General features: G+C 43.3%; 1 protein-coding gene across 3 annotated transcripts in view; it reads left to right on the plus strand.

Annotated features, from left to right (window-relative positions):
• The first annotated feature begins 222 nt into the window (after window positions 1-222).
• LOC139754254 (macrophage mannose receptor 1-like) overlaps window positions 223-19,579 on the plus strand; it is a 77,247-nt gene continuing 57,890 nt past the window's right edge. For 2 of the 3 annotated variants that reach the window (XM_071671594.1, XM_071671596.1), the window contains exons 1-12: window positions 224-641; window positions 1,537-1,743; window positions 2,495-2,569; window positions 2,787-2,954; window positions 3,405-3,584; window positions 5,287-5,439; window positions 6,497-6,571; window positions 7,865-7,906; window positions 8,547-8,702; window positions 9,818-9,969; window positions 13,140-13,227; window positions 16,074-16,232. In XM_071671594.1, the coding sequence (XP_071527695.1) occupies window positions 599-641; window positions 1,537-1,743; window positions 2,495-2,569; window positions 2,787-2,954; window positions 3,405-3,584; window positions 5,287-5,439; window positions 6,497-6,571; window positions 7,865-7,906; window positions 8,547-8,702; window positions 9,818-9,969; window positions 13,140-13,227; window positions 16,074-16,232 (1,498 nt within the window). In that variant the 5' untranslated portion in view covers window positions 224-598. Of the gene's footprint in view, window positions 642-1,536; window positions 1,744-2,494; window positions 2,570-2,786; window positions 2,955-3,404; window positions 3,585-5,286; window positions 5,440-6,496; window positions 6,572-7,864; window positions 7,907-8,546; window positions 8,703-9,817; window positions 9,970-13,139; window positions 13,228-16,073; window positions 16,233-19,579 lie in introns of all 3 variants that reach the window. The other variant, XM_071671595.1, reaches the window with a different exon arrangement.

Consider the following 19,579-nt stretch of genomic DNA (forward strand, 5'->3'; position numbering starts at 1 on the left):
ACAACCATTCATCCTCTCTTATCTATTTACCCTACTAATATGGTGATCCAGATCAAAATCTGATGAAGAGATATTGCACAGCAACCATTTCCTGTGATGAATAATTCTGACATCACTGAGTATATTCGTAATCAAGCTTGTGGTTAACCACTGTTTGGCGACTGACGTTGGGTGTAACGCTCACGTTGAATTAGTCATACCCCTGCAATCAGTGGGTGTTGAGGAGAGGACATTATAAGTACAGCTTTTGCAGAGGCTGGGACCAGAGCACGGTGGCGAGTTGAATGCTTTTTGGTGACCCCGCGTCTCTTCGCCTACACAACCCCTGAAATTGATAGATAGCCTCGTCCGCGCCTCATAACACTACGTATTCAAAACGTGGAACTCACTGCTCCGCATACTCACGTCCTCCCTGTCTATGTGAGAGCGAAGTGAAGAGACTTCGAAGATAGAATGTATGTGTTTCACATACTCAACTCAGGTCCTATCAGTGCTTAGAAGCGACTCCGTCAAGCTCAAGTTGCCTGAGAACATCTGTTGACTGCAGTGCCTTACTATTGCTACTCACAACTTCACTGTTGCACCCGTGTGGTTCACGATGGAGAGAGGACTGTGGTTGTTCGTCTTGGTCTTGGCTGCAGGTAAGACTCACCGGTGCCTTGAGAGTTGCAGTTTAAGATAATACAAGTCGAAAAAAAGACGTAGTTCAGAGACAGTATTAGAAGTGTTCGGGTTATTAAGTATATAAAATACTTTTATGATAAATAAGAGGTACCTTCAGAGTATCAACATGTTCCATCAGGTTTTCGACGAAGATTTCTCAAGATTTAGTTACCCTGGATAGAACAAAACGTGGAGTTAATCTTGTCTTGCTTGTTTCCCAAAGTTCTGGTGTGTGCGCGTTTCGAAAAAAAACACACACAAAAAAAGGTCTACGTGCCACGTCCTTTTATTTCTGTCACATTTCATATTCATTATGGGTTGTAAGATGGTAAAGTCTGCGTGTCTTATACATAACTCATGTAGTATCTCATAGTATCTCTTCTTGGCCCAACATGAAGGACTGATGTATAAATGAGACTTTTATTAGATTTGATCAGCTTAATGCAAGCAAATCCTGTAACACGGTCCTCAGACTTTTAGGCAAAGCGCTCACTCGTCAAGCATACACTCAGGACGAAATGATTTAAATGATTGCTGCTTTAAGAGATGCGTTACCATCAAGTCTGTTAGGTGTCGTGGACCCAGCACCGCCAGATGGTCTGAGAATGATTGGAAATCAATCGTAAAATGAATCTGAATTCCGAGACAAAGAATGAAGGGACGTCTTCACCAAAGCAAGCTGGGGGAAACGTCAATAAGAATACTGTGGGAAGGCAAAATCAAATGCGTAACGATGGTGGAAAGTGAGCAAAAAGAGATTGTTGAATTTGACGAGTGGCTGAAATATGTGCATTCTGAGAGAAAGAATGTGTTATTTTGTATTGTACTTTATTTTCTAATGTTTTAATGTTTATTATCCTCTCACTCCGGCAGCGATGGCAGAAGGTTCATCATCCCTAATCGAAAACAAGGCAGAGAGGCCTTCGTGCCCTGAGGGATGGGTGGACTTCGAAAACCACTGCTACTTCTTCAGTGAGGAGATGGTGACGTGGGCCCAAGCACGAGCGGTATGTCGGGGTAGCGTTACCGGGGCTGACTTGGTCTCCATCTCTACAGAGGCGGAACTGGCTTTCGTGCAAGGTACGTTCCCAGGGACGGGAGGGATCAGTGTCATTTGAAACTGGGATGCGGAGGTGCTTTGACAAGCTGTGAGGAGGTGCTGAAGTGGCAGATCAGAGTACAAAGAGATCCAGCAAAGAAAGCAATAAATCAGTGAGTTATAGATTACGTTCTTCAAGGGGAGTTGGAGTGTACCTAAAAACATTACGGTACGAGTAAGCCAACATCAGACACTGGGAGAAGGTTAAAAAGCCTTAATGAGGATTTTCAAGTTAAATAAACGCCGTCGGACGAGCACTGTAAGATACGCCAGGGATAAACGACAGGTCTTGGGTAGCTTGTTGGGTATACAGGTGAAGGTAACAGTACTGTGTGGACATCTCGGGTAGAGAAGGATGTGTGGCCGTGTGGATGGTCTCTGGTGAAGTACTGTGGTTCATCATTATGTGACAAAAGTAATGGTCAGCTGTAATGAATCAGAGAAAAAGATATACTTTAAGATTCTCTTTTTCCAGAAACAAACTGAGTGTAATTTACTGACAGTAGATTAACCAACGAATTCCAGTTTGTTCAGTCTAAGATGTTAAGCAAAGAATAGAACTTAAAAGTCACTACATTTAATTATCTGTGCTGGAAAGTCTTGCCACACGCAATAAGACAGCATGCTAGAGAGTCGGTAGCTTACGTTAAGCACAGGTGAATCCTACCAGCTTCCAAAATGATAGCAGTATCCTCGAGTGTCTGACGATCACTTGAAGTTTTCGATCACCAGGAAACCTAGCCACAAGCAGCTGCTGGATTGGCTTCGGCGCTCCCCTAGCTGACGACGTCTGGGTCCTGAACGACGGTGAGTTAAATACTGCTAACTAGAGTATGATATGATCGTGTGACACTGTCTTTAGATAACTAACTTCCCTCACTTTTAGTGTGTCAAGCAGGGGCCACCTCCAACTAACATAAACAGATGGGCTGTTCTAAGTAAAGTAAGGAGATTTCATGGCATATTATTCATTCTTTTTGTGAGGTGTTACAGGCTCAGTACGTCGCGAAATTTCTCATCCCAGGGGCGCCTGGTGGGAGTACATGGAACGTGGGGGGATGTGTGGAGATGAGTGGGAGGGACGGTGGCTGGCGGCGCCTTCAGCCTTGCGACCACACCTCCACCGCCGTGTGTGAGGCTCCGACGCTCCGCATCACACGCGGGACTCTCCAGCAGCTCGCCCCAGCGCCAGGTCAGTCAAAAGTGGGAAAAAAATCTCTCTTTCTCTCTTACATGTTTGCCATTTCCCGCGTGAGCGAGGTAGCGTCAAGAACAGACCCCAGAGCCTTAGAGGGGGAAAAAAATCTTCACCTAGCTCGTTCTTTTCTTTCTTTTGGAAAGTTATACGGGGAGGGAGGATTTCCAACCCCAATCTCCCGCCCCTCTTTGTCGCTTTCTACGACACGCGGGGAATACGTGAGCAGTATTCTTTCTCCCTTATCCGCCGGGGATGATATATATATATATATATATATATATATATATATATATATATATATATATATATATATATATATATATATATATATGATTCTTATTTCAGCAGCAGCCAGCTATGAACACAGAAGGTAAATATCCGCACAATGAATCATTCATATTTGGATAAGCTGCTTGTATTGACTGAGAGCATTGATGTCCTTAGAAAGCGGTTGCTGGGAGAGATGGACGGAGGACCCTGCAACCGGCGAGTGCTATCTCTTGCTAGAGGAGGAGATGACCTTCTTAGACGCCCGGGACCAGTGCGCCTCGCTGGGCGAGGACGACGTAGTCCCGGATCTGGTCTCGCTCTCCACCATTCAAGAACAGAACTTCGTCTATAGAAGTAAGGCATCTCTTGCTCCTCCTCACACACACCCCAACATTTCCTTGTAGATGTAGTGAAATTAGTGCTTGTATGAAAATAGTTAGAATATTAATTAGTTTATTTATAATCTAAGTAGAAAATAGGATTTTGAGTTCATACAACAGTTTATGGTATTTTTGATGCATGAAACTAAAATATGCAGGTTTAAATAATCATAATTTTGTCTTTAGCCTCTTTAGTCACAGTAGACAGCACACTTAATACACTGCATGATTCATTAGCTCTGGACTGTTCAGAAATAAAGAACATACCTGACATCACGGTTGATAAGCGGAAATAAAAACAGATCTGACACCACAGATAAAGCTCTCGTATTGACAATGTATGTCATTGTGTTGAAAGGAGGAGCAACGGACTGCAGGACTCTTGAGAACACAACGATCTGACTGAATCAATTAGCCACACGCTCTCCCTTTAATGTTGTATGTTATACTCCTCCCCATTGTCTCCCTAGCATGGGATATCATATCTCCCTATCTCCCCATAAAAATAAACTTGATATTCCTCTTCCACATAGTGTATTGCACCCCACTCTCATCATACCTTAGCGAGGTATATCTCTCTCCTCTGACTCTCTTCCCTTTTGTCATTGAGTATTTACTATAATTCCTCCCCGCTTCGTAACCCAGCCAGATTGGGTTACACTCTTGTCCTCCCTTGACATAATGCATTACATCCCTGTTCATGACAAGAGAAAGAAGACTCCTGTTATTCGTTTCTCTTGACGCTGTGAGGTATAATCTTCTTTATCACATAATTTCTAATATCCTTCTCCCTTTCCTTTTGATATAAGATCATATATCGTGTTTTAACTCTTCACGATATGTTATACCCTATCGTCCCTCTTCCTAGATGTGATGTGTCACATCTATATATGTTGAAAATCTGAGCAAAATGGATTTTCTTAAAAATTTCAGGATAGATGATTTTAGGTATGCTGTATACGAATCTGTGGTCAAAACCCAAAAATTCGTGTAATTGGTCGAGTCATTAGCATATTAATATTATTATGATTAATCTATGGGGTCATTATATCATACCTACCCCTTCCTAAAATGATGTATGATAATGTTTCCTCGAAACATGAGTTATCCTACTCTCTCCCTTCGTACAATCCGGAGTACCATTATGCATTGTCTGACCCCGTCAGTCCTTCACACAATGTAGTGTACCCATGCTTGAGTCTCCTTCACACTGGATTATAGTCTGCCTTCCATGGCCACAGTACATTGGCCCCATTCGTAACACCTGACACCCAACATCACCCTTTTTTAACCACGATCTCTCCTTCTGGCCCTGTATACCGCTACGTGATTGACCTTTTCCTAACCAATTGGCAGATTTGTAACTTGTTACTTGGCCTGACCCATGCTTCGACTCGTATCATGGCCCATGACATGATCCATGACCTCCCCATCAATATCCTAATCCCTGGACTCACCCATGCAGTACTGTCCCATTATTTGGCCAGTTGTTCAACCAGTGAGTCCAGCGATTTGATTCATGGGCAAATCTCCCGCTGACTTCATCCATGGATAGACCATTCTGGTTGAGTCACAGTTGGACCATTAACTGATTACATAGCTAGTCATGGGTTGAAGCCGACCTTATCCTAGCCAGAGCTGCTGTGTGGGCTGACCCCTGAGTTGGTGTGTTGCAGTGTTGGTGGCGGATCAAAGCGTCCCTCAGAGGATGGTGTGGGTCGGCATGAAGAACATGGTGAACAACTACTGGGTGGACGGATCTCCAGTGGGCTACTACAATTTCGCGCCGGGCGAGCCTGATGGCTATGGTGATGGCTACATCTGTATAGGTACGTGGTTTAATTGCTCATTTGTTAATCGTCTATATTTTACATTTATCTTTACGTTGGAGGCTCAGGTCACGGACAAGAGTCCACATCAAGGCCGGGCCTTAATTGAAATATAAAGAGGTTCAGGAAGGGGGAAAAGATGAAAGCAAAGGTATTCATGAATTTTGAATTTTGAAAAATGCCTGATTATAGTTACCGAGAAAGACATGAGAGGGTTCCAAAGCTTGGAGGTGTAAGGAAAGAAACAGATACGCAAACGGCCCACCCTTGAGTTACCAAGAGCCACACACGAATCATGAAACGTATTAGTTACGTATAGGGCAAAAAAGCCTCTCGCGTTAGCGTCTCCAGGGATCAAATTTCCCAATGGTATCCTCATTTACTTCCTCTTTGCCCAGCTTGTTTTAAGGCAATTCTATCATAGAGTTCTTTCTGCAGCTTCCTCCTGACACTGATCCATTTTCCTGTGATGTCCACAGCTTTTGTACTTATTTTTGATTTTGGAGGAAGGGTATGTTAGAATTGTCGACGTCCCCATCCCTCTCCAGACTCAGAGAAATTATCGTGGACAGTACAGTGATATATATATATATATATATATATATATATATATATATATATATATATATATATATATATATATATATATATATATATATATATATATATATATATATATATATATATATATGGGAGCGGGGGGCTGGAAATCCTCCCCTCTCGTTTTTTTTTTTTTTTTTTTTCCAAAAGAAGGAACAGAGAAGAGGTCCAGGTGAGGATATTCCCTCAAAGGCCCAGTCCTCTGTTCTTAACGCTACCTCGCTATCGCGGGAAATAGCGAATAGTATGAAAAAAATATATATATATATATATTTATATACATATGGTCAAAGGAGTACTTTGAAAGGAGTCAGTTCGATTGTTGGTTCCAAAATGACGCAGTCGGGCCTTTGCAGTAACAGTCGATAGGCCTAAAGAACATACCAGCCAGCCATCGTTTTTTTTTTTTTATCATTACCTCACTCCTGCTTCAGTTGGTGTCCTCTTTCTCCCCTAGGGATGAGGACGGACACCGGCCTGTGGAAGGCCCTGCCATGCACCCTGGCCAACGCCTTCGTCTGCGAAGTGAAAGGTAAGGAGTCGATCTCATATTCAGTTGTCCCAGCCCATGTGAAAAGGGAAGGCAGATATACAGATAGGTAGATTGATAGATATAATCAATAATACATTATTCTGGAGCGTGAATGTAAACTTTATTCATGTGTTTCCATCCTGAGGTTCATTCTAGGACCTGCTGTAAGCCTGTAAAGCTCTGGTCTCCCCCCTTTAGCCAGGTCCTGCTATGTGTCTGTAATTCTTCCGTACCCCAACCCTCCCTGACTAGGACCTGCTGTGTGTCTTTGATGTTCCAGCATCCCTTGGCTAGGATCTCTGTGTACCTGTGATACTCTGACCTCCCCTGGCCAGGATCTCCTGTGAACCTGTAAAATTAAGACACTATAGAAATGAAAGACTTAGAGCAGAAATGGTTCGTGGTTTCACGTGTGATTCATATTAGCCTATCTTTATGACAAACGAAGCACCTTATGGTTTATGGCATGTGAACTTGCAGAGCTCTTCCATGTCGTATAAACCACATGTACAGTTGGAGAGCTCTCCTGTGCAGTATAAACCACGAGTAGAGCGTTTCATGCCACTAAAGCCACATGTAAGAGCATGCCCATGTAGTATAAACTACATGTGGAGTAGTCCCATACTACATACAGTAAATAACTGGTAGAGCTGTCCCCTGTTGTATGAACCACGTATACCCTGGTCTAGTTCCTCCTCTCCTAAAGTACTAGACATAATTCAGTTTTAGCAATGTATACAGCTCAGTGGCTCCCATTCAGGACCCCTTTGGCGAGTTGGCAGAAGAAGCCAGTTTTCAGGAGTCGTTCCCCACAGCCTCTGAACCAGCCCTTCTAAAGTTCACTTGAAGGGAAGAGTTGGTCTCACCAGACACATCAGCTCTGTGTGTAAAGTTGAGAGAGTAAGAAGCACTCTTAAAAGAGCGGAAATCCAACTTTCCCTTCAAGACACTGGGCATAGTAGATTGAGGAACACCGAGACACCGCTTGACTTCATTGATACCGCTGACTATCGTACTTTTATTACGTTGAGAACGAACGGAGCTGAAATGTGGAACCTTTTCGCTGTCGTGTTAGTGGTTTCAGCAATATGAGGTCTGCTTATCAAGCAGGATGCATTTACTAATTTCTTCCTTAGTCAGGCAGCCCACTACAGCTGCTCTGACATGCTGATGAGCCGTATATCTGAGCTGTATTTTCATGCAAATTTATGAAGTATATCAAATCAGCCAATGTGAGCTGGTGTCTCGTATAGAATTTCTGTATAATTGAAGCATTTTTTTTAACTTTTTCAGGAAGCAATTATGTGGGTCCGGTCGTGCCTCGTCCACCCCCAGGTATGTGGTTATGGTATAAGGTTGTTCAAGGACACACACACACCTCTTCACTCTCTGATATCCACACAGAAGGGAGACTCACAGGTCAGAAAGATAATGATATCCAGCCTGAGTTACCGTTTAGAGAAGCCACGTAGAAAGATATCTGTTGAGTTATCATTGTCTTAGGCTCACGATCTCATAATCTTCAGACCACTGGTATGGTTCACGTGAAACTGGATCGACTGATGATACTCTTTCCTTTTTTGATGTTTCACTGGTCTTCCTCTTCGGGACTTTCTGGAACTGGTGTGTGTTATTCCCCTCGATGATTTGAGAGCTTTTGATTGGGTCTGGCATAAGTAACAAATTTCAAAGTTTCTATCAATGGCTCTCCTCCCTCGCTCTCCAAAGTCATCCTTCTAATTGGTCCACTGTTGTAATTGTTGACATCGTTCATTCCATCCTGACTCTCTCTCTCTCTCTCTCTCTCTCTCTCTCTCTCTCTCTCTCTCTCTCTCTCTCTCTCTCTCTCTCTCTCTCTCTCTCTCTCTCTCTCTCACACACTAAGACTTCTCTGGGCTTTGCTTTGAAGTTTCTTTTGCTCAGTCCCTCCTGTATAGTTGCAGCACATTACCCAGGACGTGGTCGTCTCCAACAGCTCAGTGCCCCTTCGGATGGTCGTACTGGGAGAGCCACTGCTACTATGTGTCCAGCAACGACCTCAGCTGGACGGACGCCCAGGCCTGGTGCCATGACAACTTGGCCACCGAGCTCATCTCCATCACCAGCGAAGAGGAGAACTCCTTCATCCTGGGTAGGTCGCTCGCTGGCGGGTTAGGTAGGAGGGTCAGTGTAGGATGTCACATGTGGCGGTGGTGGTGTAAGAGAGAGAGAGAGAGAGAGAGAGAGAGAGAGAGAGAGAGAGAGAGAGAGAGAGAGAGAGAGAGAGAGAGAGAGAGAGAGAGAGAGAGAGAGAGAGAGAGAGAGAGAGAGACTAAAGTACCTTATACACTGTATTGTGGGGTCCAGACGTGGCGTGATCTTGACAGAAGTAATGGTTGAGCATGGAAGAAGCTTGGCTTTATGATTACCTCTCCCATCAGAAGGAAGGACAAATTATAGTTTCCATCTCTTGTTTTTGTATGCGTGGGTGTATTTTACCTATTTGTACGTAGGAGAGGATGGGTAGGGAGAGCTATACATTTTTGGGTCCAACTCAACTTTTTTCTATCATTCACCTTTTCAAATTTCTGTATATTGTACATTGTCTTCGTTCATTCACTCCCTGTTTCTTCTTTCACGGTAGCCTCAATATTCTTAGCCATTACTTTTTCCATTATGCTGTTCCTTTCTCCTAGTCTAGCTTCTTCCTTGGTAGTCCTACGCTTTTCTTTCGTATTGTTAGACTCTTCTGAATCAGCCAATTCTTTCAGCCCTTGCTCTTTCATTGGCCGTACGAATTTAAGTTCGTTCTTCATCTACAGCCTTTTCCTTTATACTCCTGTCCACGTCTTCTACCTAGATCCCGCCACTGTAGACGTGGCCCCTTTTCTTTCACACCATCATCATTCATAGCCATATTGTCTTTATTACTCTTAGCTTCCACCATCATTGACCCGTCATCTTCGTCGATAATCTTAGCTTTTTAATTCATATACAAAAGCCTCTTCCTTTGTAAGTCTGACGTCTTAGCGAGAAGTATTCCCTTGTATCTTAGCCGGAGATAATTTGGGCGCTTCGTGAAAGATGCTAGGAATAATCTACATTCTTAATGTCGGGGATACTGGATGCAATCTATTATGAATTGAGTTAATTAGGTATAAAGGAGACCAATAGATAACATTTTGGAGAATATCACCTTTTGCATCTTGTGTTACCATGCCTGGAGAACACTGTCGTAAAATGCTTAATATTTATTCACTTTAACAGGGAGGATTAGTGAGGGATCGGAGGACTTGTGGCTGGGTCTAGAAGTGGATGAAGATGGGCAGTGGAGATGGGTGGACGGGTCGGCTATGAACTACACCCATTGGCTGGGTGATCTGCCGCCCACTACTACTGGCTCCAGCAAGTGTATCAAGGTAATGTTACACTTCACCCACACTGGCTCCAGCAAATGTGTCAAGGTAAGGTTACACTTCACCCACACTGGCTCCAGCAAGTGTGTCAAGGTAAGGTTACACTTCACCCACCCTGACTCCAGCAAGTGTGTCAAGGTAAGGTTACACTTCACCCACCCTGGCTCCAGCAAGTGTGTCAAGGTAAGATTACACTTCATCCACACTGGCTCCAGCAAGTGTGTTAAGGCAGGATCGTTCCTCCGCCCACAGTGGCTCCGGCAGGTGTGTCAAGGTAAGGTCATTCCTCTGCCAACACTGCCTCAGGTAAGTGTGTCAAGATAGAGTCATCCCCCTCTAAAACTGGCTCCGGCAGGTGTGTCAAGGAAAAGTCAGTATCGGATGATGATATTTGGCAATGGTACAGGCTCTCATCCCTCAACCGTGGTTTACAGTTCTCTCATCATTGCAAAACATGGATGCAGATTTGAAGTATTGTAATCAGAACATGAGTGCACTGGTTGGTGACAGCTTTTGCCAGCTTTATGTGCAAATCACGCTGCAAGAAATTGATCAGTGTGTGCCATTTTAAAAGGTAAATTGACCAAATATTCTCCAGTTTAATTATACCCCGAAAATCTCTCAGAATGACGAGAGATTAATCAATGTGTGTTGAAATCTCATTCACAGTTCGTCCGAGTTCATAAGAGTCGCATCAGCTTCAGCAGGTTCGACGTATTCGAGCTTGAATTGTTGTGGTACTCAGATGAAGTTGGCATACTCTCTCCCTCTCTTTTTGACACATTTGATCGGGTCAGAAAATAGATAAAGTGATTCTAATCATCCCAGCGTTAGAAGAATGGACTGGTATTGTTTGGAGCGAGGTAAGGCGGTGTTAGGAGCGAGGTCACGCCGTTAGGAGCAAAGTCTGGTAGTGTATGGACCGAGCTGGGGTAATGTCGGGAGCGAAGTCGGTCAGATTGTAGAGTGAAGTATAAGAATGTTTGGGACAAGGTCTGGCAGTACAAGGAGTGAGGTCAGGCAGCCTGAGGAACGAGATTAGGTAGTGTTTTGAGTGAGGTCTGGCAGCGTCTGGTGTACTTAGTAGTGTGGGTACACCTGATGTTTCCGTAGAAGCATCATCACATAGTATTTTGTAGCTCACGACGTGCTGTCCAGATGTTTGTGTCTTCAGTGCTAATACGTATTGCTAGGATTCGGGTTGAAAGCCAGTTTTGGAATGACTTGATAGTGAGTGCGTTTTGTTCCACTGATTTAGTATTTCTTGGAGAGGCCATAATCACCGTTTCTTCATTTGATACTCGTTATTCGTGAACCGTAGCCACATATGTTACTTAAGATAGTGTCGTATACTTTGCTTTCATTGTTGATATATATATATATATATATATATATATATATATATATATATATATATATATATATATATATATATATATATATATATATTCTTTTTTCTTTCATGCTAGTCGCCATTTCCCGCGATAGCGAGGTAGCGTTAAGAACAGAGGACTGGGCCTTTGAGGGAATATCCTCACCTGGCCCCCTTCTCTGTTCCTTCTTTTGGAAAAAAAAAAAAACGAGAGGGGAGGATTTCCAGCCCCCCGCTCACTTCCCTTTTAGTCGCCTTCTACGACACGCAGGGAATACGTGGGAAGTGTTCTTTCTCCCAATCCCCAGGGAAGCTTTCTGCTAGTAATGTGTATTTTAAGGTCATGGGGTATATGTAGTCATAATATCGTATTTTTTTTATTAACATTTTCTGTTGATAGACTAATGGCGTGATATGGTAGCAATCAGATACCCTACTGGTGTGACCTCTCGTAGAAAACTAACTTGATTCAAGCTCTCGATGGCTCGTCGGGTATATATCCCTCGTGGTAGTCCGCGTTTTCTGTGTGTATCGCCATCAGACAGGCTCCTTTAGTATCCGTTCGAAGAGGCTCGTTCGAACTCTTAGATCCGAATAGGTTCGAACCGCTCGAACAGTCGCATTCGCTCGTTGCCATTGGACGTTGGAACTGGAGTGACGGTTTGTTGATATTTGTGTTGGGGCGAATCCTACCGGGAGAGTAAAGGGTGTTTTGTGGTTCCACAGGACGTCACTTCATCGAAGTTTACGAAAAGCCACCTGCTGTTTTGATCTAACATAACAATGGATTCAGAAATCATGGGCTGGCACAAACTTTTGAAAGAGTGCAGTGCAAGGTATGTACTGGGCTTTGCTGGTTCTGGTTTTCGTGTGCACGCATCTTCCTTTGGTCCAGGCTATCAATGGCACATATTCTCTCAGTTTACGTAGGATGTTATTGTTACATATTGAAGACATGGTGTCTGATGATCCTGTCAGTCAGCCAGTAACCTACTGGAAATAAGTTTGTAAAACTTTAGTAGGCTGTCCTAGTGGAAGCTTCTGTGTACCTTATTGTGGTGTATTGCACATGATTATACCTATCATAATGTACTGGGGTCCCTGAATAAAGTCAGTTAGTTAGTCAAATTGTTCAAACTGTCATTGGTACATATGCTCTCTGGTTGCCCGAGTTGTGGTAACATTTCAGTGTAGGGGCACATCGTAATCAGCTTTGAAATATTTTCAAATTTGTTTTGCAGTGATATAGTCATGTTTAGAGAACATATCAAGACTGACAGAGGATGATTTGGAGCACTATCAAATATTCTATGGTAATAAATAAGTCGGTAGTGGGGAGGGCTCTGAAGTGTCGCTTGGGGAAAATTTAGGGTTAACAAAAAAAAAAAAAAAGACCATTTCTAGGGCTGTCACTTTATTAAATTATGGAATTTGAGCATATCAAGTGAACTTCTTTTTAGTTTTCATGACTTACACCAGTGCCATATGATGTGGAGCATTATTTTTTATTTTATCCTACGAGAATATACACCAGGTAAGAAACAGTACAACGCAGATCTGGGAAAATGTGAAGTTAGTTACCCCAAAAGTCTGCGAAACATAAATAAGCAAACCCTTGAAAACCAACCTTAACCTACCTTTGTAGCCGAGGCTTAGCTTGAAACTCTTATAGAAATACAGAACACCCATGAAAACTTAGCATAACTTTCTATTGCCTAAGAGTCATTTTGTCGTGCCCAAGGGTTTACACGACACATGAAATCAACCCTGCAAACTGAGGGTTATTTTTTATCATTTTCAGATACGTGCTGACAGCTCGGCGTCATGGGGTTACTGGGTCGATGATAAGTGTGACCAACAGCTTCGTTATGCCTGCAAGATGTTGCTCAGTAAGTTGACACTGCTGTTATATATATAGTCATTTGACACTTAGTTTATAGATACTTCACCTTGTTAGCATGTGGTCAGCTTACAATGAATATATAGCTAGATGACAATCTTAGTATATGGTCAGTTGACACTAAGTACATATTTAGTTGATACTGTTCGTATATGGTGGGTTGACCCTGATAGTACGGTCATTTGACACTGTTAGCATATGGTCAGTTGGCATTGTCAGTATAAGTTTAGTTGACGTAAAGTATATAATCTGTTGACAGTAAATGGTCATTTGTTACTTAAGCTTATAGTCAGTTGACAGTATGAAGTCATTTGACTTAACATATTGTCAGTTGAGACTAAATATATATTCATTGGACTTAATACAATGTCAGTTGTCTCTAAGTAAGTAGTGTACTGTCATTATGTTGCCAGTTGGCAATATATACTTTCCTTATGATGGTCCGCCAGCCTCACAAGTATAGAAGCCAGTTTCATGATGGCATTTTCTTTAGGATTTTGTATTGTCCTTTATTTTTTTTGTCTATTCTTTTCTTCGCTCTTCTCGTAATTCATTCAGTTCGCATCGGGAACGTTCTGTCCTGCTTGCTAAACGCTGTCTATAGTGTGAGCAGTGTAGGTGCACTGTTGTCAGGACTTAATTTTATAACGCTCTCGCCAAAGATCCTCAGCGGTACTGCAAGTTCTCAGACGCCAGAAATATTAGTGGTGTGGACAGTGCTACCTAAACCGAGACAAAACACAGGCCCTGAATCGGGGGAATTGAAGGATGTTGTAAAATCTCTCCTTGTGCAGCTAATTGTACAGAATGGGGACTAAGTTCTACACTTATGGAGCCCCATCGCCTATGTTTAGGGATTCCTTCCTCGCCATGGGAACGTTATACGTTTTATTACGTGGCTCCTGTGGGATTGGTGTCCACAGAGGACGAATTCTGCAGACGTGGCGACATCGCACTTTAAGGGGCCAACAACTGTGCCAAGGACGTGGATTACATGCTCGTATGGCAGTCTACATAAATCCACTTTCACTATGTCCAAAGGCACGGCATATCCGTGAACCACGAGTTTGCGTTTGCCAGCCAGTCTGCCGAATTCTGTGGGTATGGCATCACAGCCCAGGGTGTGACTGCAGACCCAGGTAAGTTGACTGCGATCGCAGATTCTCCCACCTCCACCAGCATTACGGATCTCAGGTCATTCAAGGGCCTGGTAAACCAGGTCGCACACTTCACCCCAATATAGCAACATCGACAGACACCCTCCGCGCATCATTCGAGGGACATGAAACAATCCCTGGCTCGACTACAGTTCTCGCTTACTTCGATCCTGCCCTTTTCTTCAGTTCTGAGGACAGACGCTTCGTGTAGGAAAAGTGTAGGTTACACCCTTCTTCAGCGCCACAGTGAGAAGGTGAGGCCGGTGAAGTATGGTTCTCATTTTCAGTGCGAGGAGGAGACAGCAGATACCATTATGGAGTTAGAACTCGTGGCGGCAGTGTGGACCACGAAGAAGTGCTGCCTGTAAATGCTGGAACTACCATACTTAGATCTCTCGTCGATCACAACCCGCTGGTGCTCATTCTGGAAAGCCCAGGCCTCCACCGTCTGAAGGAGACGACGTAATTTTCCATTCCGACAGTGTGGCGTATGGGGAAAGAGCATACAATCCTCGAGGCCCACTTCGGCGTATGGGTAAAGAGCATACAATCCTCGACGCCCACTTCTGCGTATCTATGGATGACCCTACCCCTGCATTTTTTTTTTTTTTTTTGTGCATCACCCTAACCCCCTTGTGTTTTCGCCCCCTTTACGAGGTTATCGTGCCTATCTCCCACGATGAAGATGAAGATGATCTAACCGCAGTCCTGACGGCTATCTCATATTCACAGTTATCTTGGAAATTATCAAAACCAGTCAGTAAATGGGTATATATATATATGATCCTATGGATAGAATGTGTTGTTGAAAAAATACCCCGTAATGGTGGAATTATAAGAATGTGGTAACTAAATAGGTAGATCCATGTACAAGATATTTGAAAAATATTTTCTTGCGTTCGGAAATACGTCATAGTTACGAAGCAGCTCGAATGGATACACATATCTACCTGACAAAGCAGCAGGTGACGTTGATTGTCACTTGTCTTCAGATTATTATACAACCCCATGACATGAAGATTTTCCATTTCTTGTTAGTTACTTTTGGCTACAGTTTCGGCTGAAAACATCGATTTTCATGGCCATAAGACGCCATCGGTAGGCGACCCCTAGTTTTTTCATCATCGTGTTTTTGAAATGTCTGATATTTGTACGCCGTGTCTCCTTGAGACAGAAATTACAGAGATTATCAAGAAAAGCCATAGCGGATGGCTATATCTGAAGGCGTAAACCTTATTTAAGTTAGGTGTAAGGTTCGAGTCTCGTGAACATGTCTTCGCCGTCTATTATAGGAAATATTGTACAGTTGTTTCTGATCTTGTTCATATATTTGAATATTGGTAATCTTTTAGGGATGAATGGTAAAGCATCATATGAAAATTTTGGGCCATCTGTAATGGCGTCTTCCCCAAAACAAACGGTATAAAGATCAAAATATTTTTAGAGAACAGTGGGGCCTCCTCCATTATATGAAATCATATCTCTTTCTTGGTTTAGAAATTTGTGTGTGTGTGTGTGTGTGTGTGTGTGTGTGTGTGTGTGTGTGTGTGTGTGTGTGTGTGTGTGTGTGTGTGTGTGTGTGTGTGTGTGATCACCCTCCCCTGTAATTAACATATACACTCTACATAGATATGCTGGGTGAGCTTTCACTGATGTACCTTCCTTCATGACCTGGCAGAGACGTGCCCTGAGGGCTGGACGTACCATGAAAGAAAGTGTTACCATGGAAGCGGGCAGGAGATGAGCTGGGACGCCGCGCGCGCCGCCTGCCAGGGATGGGACCCAGAGGCTGATCTCGTAAGCATCCACAGCTTCGACGAGAACTTCTTCGTTGCTGGTAAGACCTGAGGCTTGTCTGAGGAGACCACACGTAGAAATATACTTAAGATGAATTAAACTATATATATATATATATATATATATATATATATATATATATATATATATATATATATTTTTTTTTTTTTTTGTCGCTGTCTCCCGCGTTTGCGAGGTAGCACAAGGAAACAGACGAAAGAAATGGCCCAACCCACCCCCATACACATGCCTTGATTCAATCCACTGATGTCTCCCTGGAGATGGGGGAGAAAGAATACTTCCCACGCATTCCTCACGTGTCGTAGAAGGCGACTAAAGGGGACGGGAGCGGGGGGCTAGAAACCCTCCCCTCCTTGTATTTTAACTTTCTAAAAGGGGAAACAGAAGAAGTAGTCACGCGGGGAGTGCTCATCCTCCTCGAAGGCTCAGATTGGGGTGTCTAAATGTGTGTGGATGTAACCAAGATGAGGAAAAAGGAGAGATAGGTAGTATGCTTGAGGAAAGGAACCTGAATGTTTTGGCTCTGAGTGAAACGAATCTCAAGGGTAAAGGGGAAGAGTGGTTTGGGAATGTCTTGGGAGTAAAGTCAGGGGTTAGTGAGAGGACAAGAGCAAGGGAAGGAGTAGCACTACTCCTGAAACAGGAGTGGTGGGAGTATGTGATAGAGTGTAAGAAAGTAAATTCTAGATTGATATGGGTAAAACTGAAAGTTGATGGTGAGAGATGGGTGATTATTGGTGCATATGCACCTGGGCATGAGAAGAAAGATCATGAGAGGCAAGTGTTTTGGGAGCAGCTGAATGAGTGTGTTAGTGGTTTTGATGCACAAGACCGGGTTATAGTGATGGGTGATTTGAATGCAAAGATGAGCAATGTGGCAGTTGAGGGAATAATTGGTATACATGGAGTGTTCAGTGTTGTAAATGGAAATGGTGAGGAGCTTGTAGATTTATGTGCTGAAAAAGGACTGGTGATTGGGAATACCTGGTTTAAAAAGCGAGATATACATAAGTATACGCATGTAAGTAGGAGAGATGGCCAGAGAGCATTATTGGATTACGTGTTAATTGATAGGCGCGTGAAAGAGAGACTTTTGGATGTTTAATGTGCTGAAAGGTGCAACTATAGGGATGTCTGATCATTATCTTGTGGAGGCGAAGGTGAAGATTTGTAGGGGTTTTCAGAAAAGAAGAGAGAATGTTGGGGTGAAGAGAGTGATGAGAGTAAGTGAGCTTGGGAAGGAGACTTGTGTGAAGAAGTACCAGGAGAGACTGAGTACAGAATGGAAAAAGGTGAGAACAAAGGAGGTAAGGGGAGTGGGGGAGGAGTGGGATGTATTTAGGGAAGCAGTGATGGCTTGCGCAAAAGATGCTTGTGGCATGAGAAGCGTGGGAGGTGGGTTGATTAGAAAGGGTGGTGAGTGGTGGGGTAGAAGAAGTAAGATTATTAGTGAAAGAGAAGAGAGAGGCATTGGACGATTTTTGCAGGGAAAACATGTAAATGAGTGGGAGATGTATAAAAGAAAGAGACAGGAGGTCAAGAGAAAGGTGCAAGGGGTGAAAAAAGAGGGTAAATGAGAGTTGGGGTGAGAGAGTATCATTAAATTTTAGGGAGAATAGAAAGATGTTTTGGAAGGAGTTAAATAAAGTGCGTTACTAAGACAAGGTTTGGGCCATTTCTTTCGTCTGTTTCCTTGCGCTACCTCGCAAACGCGGGAGACAGCGACAAAGCAGAAAAAAAAAAAAAACTAAGACAAGGGAGCAAATGGGAACTTCAGTGAAGGGGGCTAATGGGGAGGTGATAACAAGTAGTGGTGATGTGAGAAGGAGATGGAGTGAGTATTTTGAAGGTTTGCTGAATGTGTTTGATGATAGAGTGGCAGATATAGGGTGTTTTGGTTGAGGTGGTGTGCAAAGTGAGAGGGTTAGGGAAAATGATTTGGTAAACAGAGAAGAGGTAGTAAAAGCTTTGCGGAAGATGAAAGCCGGCAAGGCAGCAGGTTTGGATGATTTATTGAAAAAGGGGTGACTGTATTGTTGACTGGTTGGTAAGGTTATTTAATGTATGTATGATTCATGGTGAGGTGCCTGAGGATTGGAGGAATGCTTGCATAGTGCCATTGTACAAAGGCAAAGGGGATAAGAGTGAGTGCTCAAATTACAGAGGTATAAGTTTGTTGAGTATTCCTGGTAAATTATATGGGAAGGTATTGATTGAGAGGGTGAAGGCATGTACAGAGCATCAGATTGGGGAAGAGCAGTGTGGTTTCAGAAGTGGTAGAGGATGTGTGGATCAGGTGTTTGCTTTGAAGAATGTATGTGAGAAATACTTAGAAAAGCAAATGGATTTGTATGTAGCATTTATGGATCTGGAGAAGGGATATGATAGAGTTGATAGAGATGCTCTGTGGAAGGTACTAAGAATATATGGTGTGGGAAGCAAGTTGTTAGAAGCAGTGAAAAGTCTTTATCGAGGATGTAAGGCATGTGTACGTGTAGGAAGAGAGGAAAGTGATTGGTTCTCAGTGAATGTAGGTTTGTGGCAGGGGTGTGTGATGTCTCCATGGTTGTTTAATTTGTTTATGGATGGGGTTGTTAGGGAGGTGAATGCAAGAGTTTTGGAAAGAGGGGCAAGTATGAAGTCTGTTAGGGATGAGAGAGCTTGGGAAGTGAGTCAGTTGTTGTTCGCTGATGATACAGCGCTGGTGGCTGATTCATGTGAGAAACTGCAGAAGCTGGTGACTGAGTTTGGTAAAGTGTGTGAAAGAAGAACGTTAAGAGTAAATGTGAAAAAGAGCAAGGTTATTAGGTACAGTAGGGTTGAGGGTCAAGTCAATTGGGAGGTAAGTTTGAATGGAGAAAAACTGGAGGAAGTAAAGTGTTTTAGATATCTGGGAGTGGATCTGGCAGCGGATGGAACCATGGAAGCGGAAGTGAATCATAGGGTGGGGGAGGGGCGAAAATCCTGGGAGCCTTGAAGAATGTGTGGAAGTCGAGAACATTATCTCGGAAAGCAAAAATGGGCTATGTTTGAAGGAATAGTGGTTCCAACAATGTTGTATGGTTGCGAGGTGTGGGCTATGGATAGAGTTGTGCGCAGGAGGGTGGATGTGCTGGAAATGAGATGTTTGAGGACAATATGTGGTGTGAGGTGGTTTGATCGAGTAAGTAATGTAAGGGTAAGAGAGATGTGTGGAAATAAGAAGAGCGTGGTTGAGGGAGCAGAAGAGGGTGTTTTGAAATAGTTTGGGGACATGGAGAGAATGAGTGAGGAAAGATTGACCAAGAGGATATATGTGTCAGAGGTGGAGGGAACGAGGAGAAGTGGGAGACCATATTGGAGGTGGAAAGATGGAGTGAAAAAGAT

This window comes from Panulirus ornatus, chromosome 16 (genome assembly GCF_036320965.1).
Source record: "Panulirus ornatus isolate Po-2019 chromosome 16, ASM3632096v1, whole genome shotgun sequence".
Lineage (NCBI taxonomy): Eukaryota > Metazoa > Arthropoda > Malacostraca > Decapoda > Palinuridae > Panulirus > Panulirus ornatus.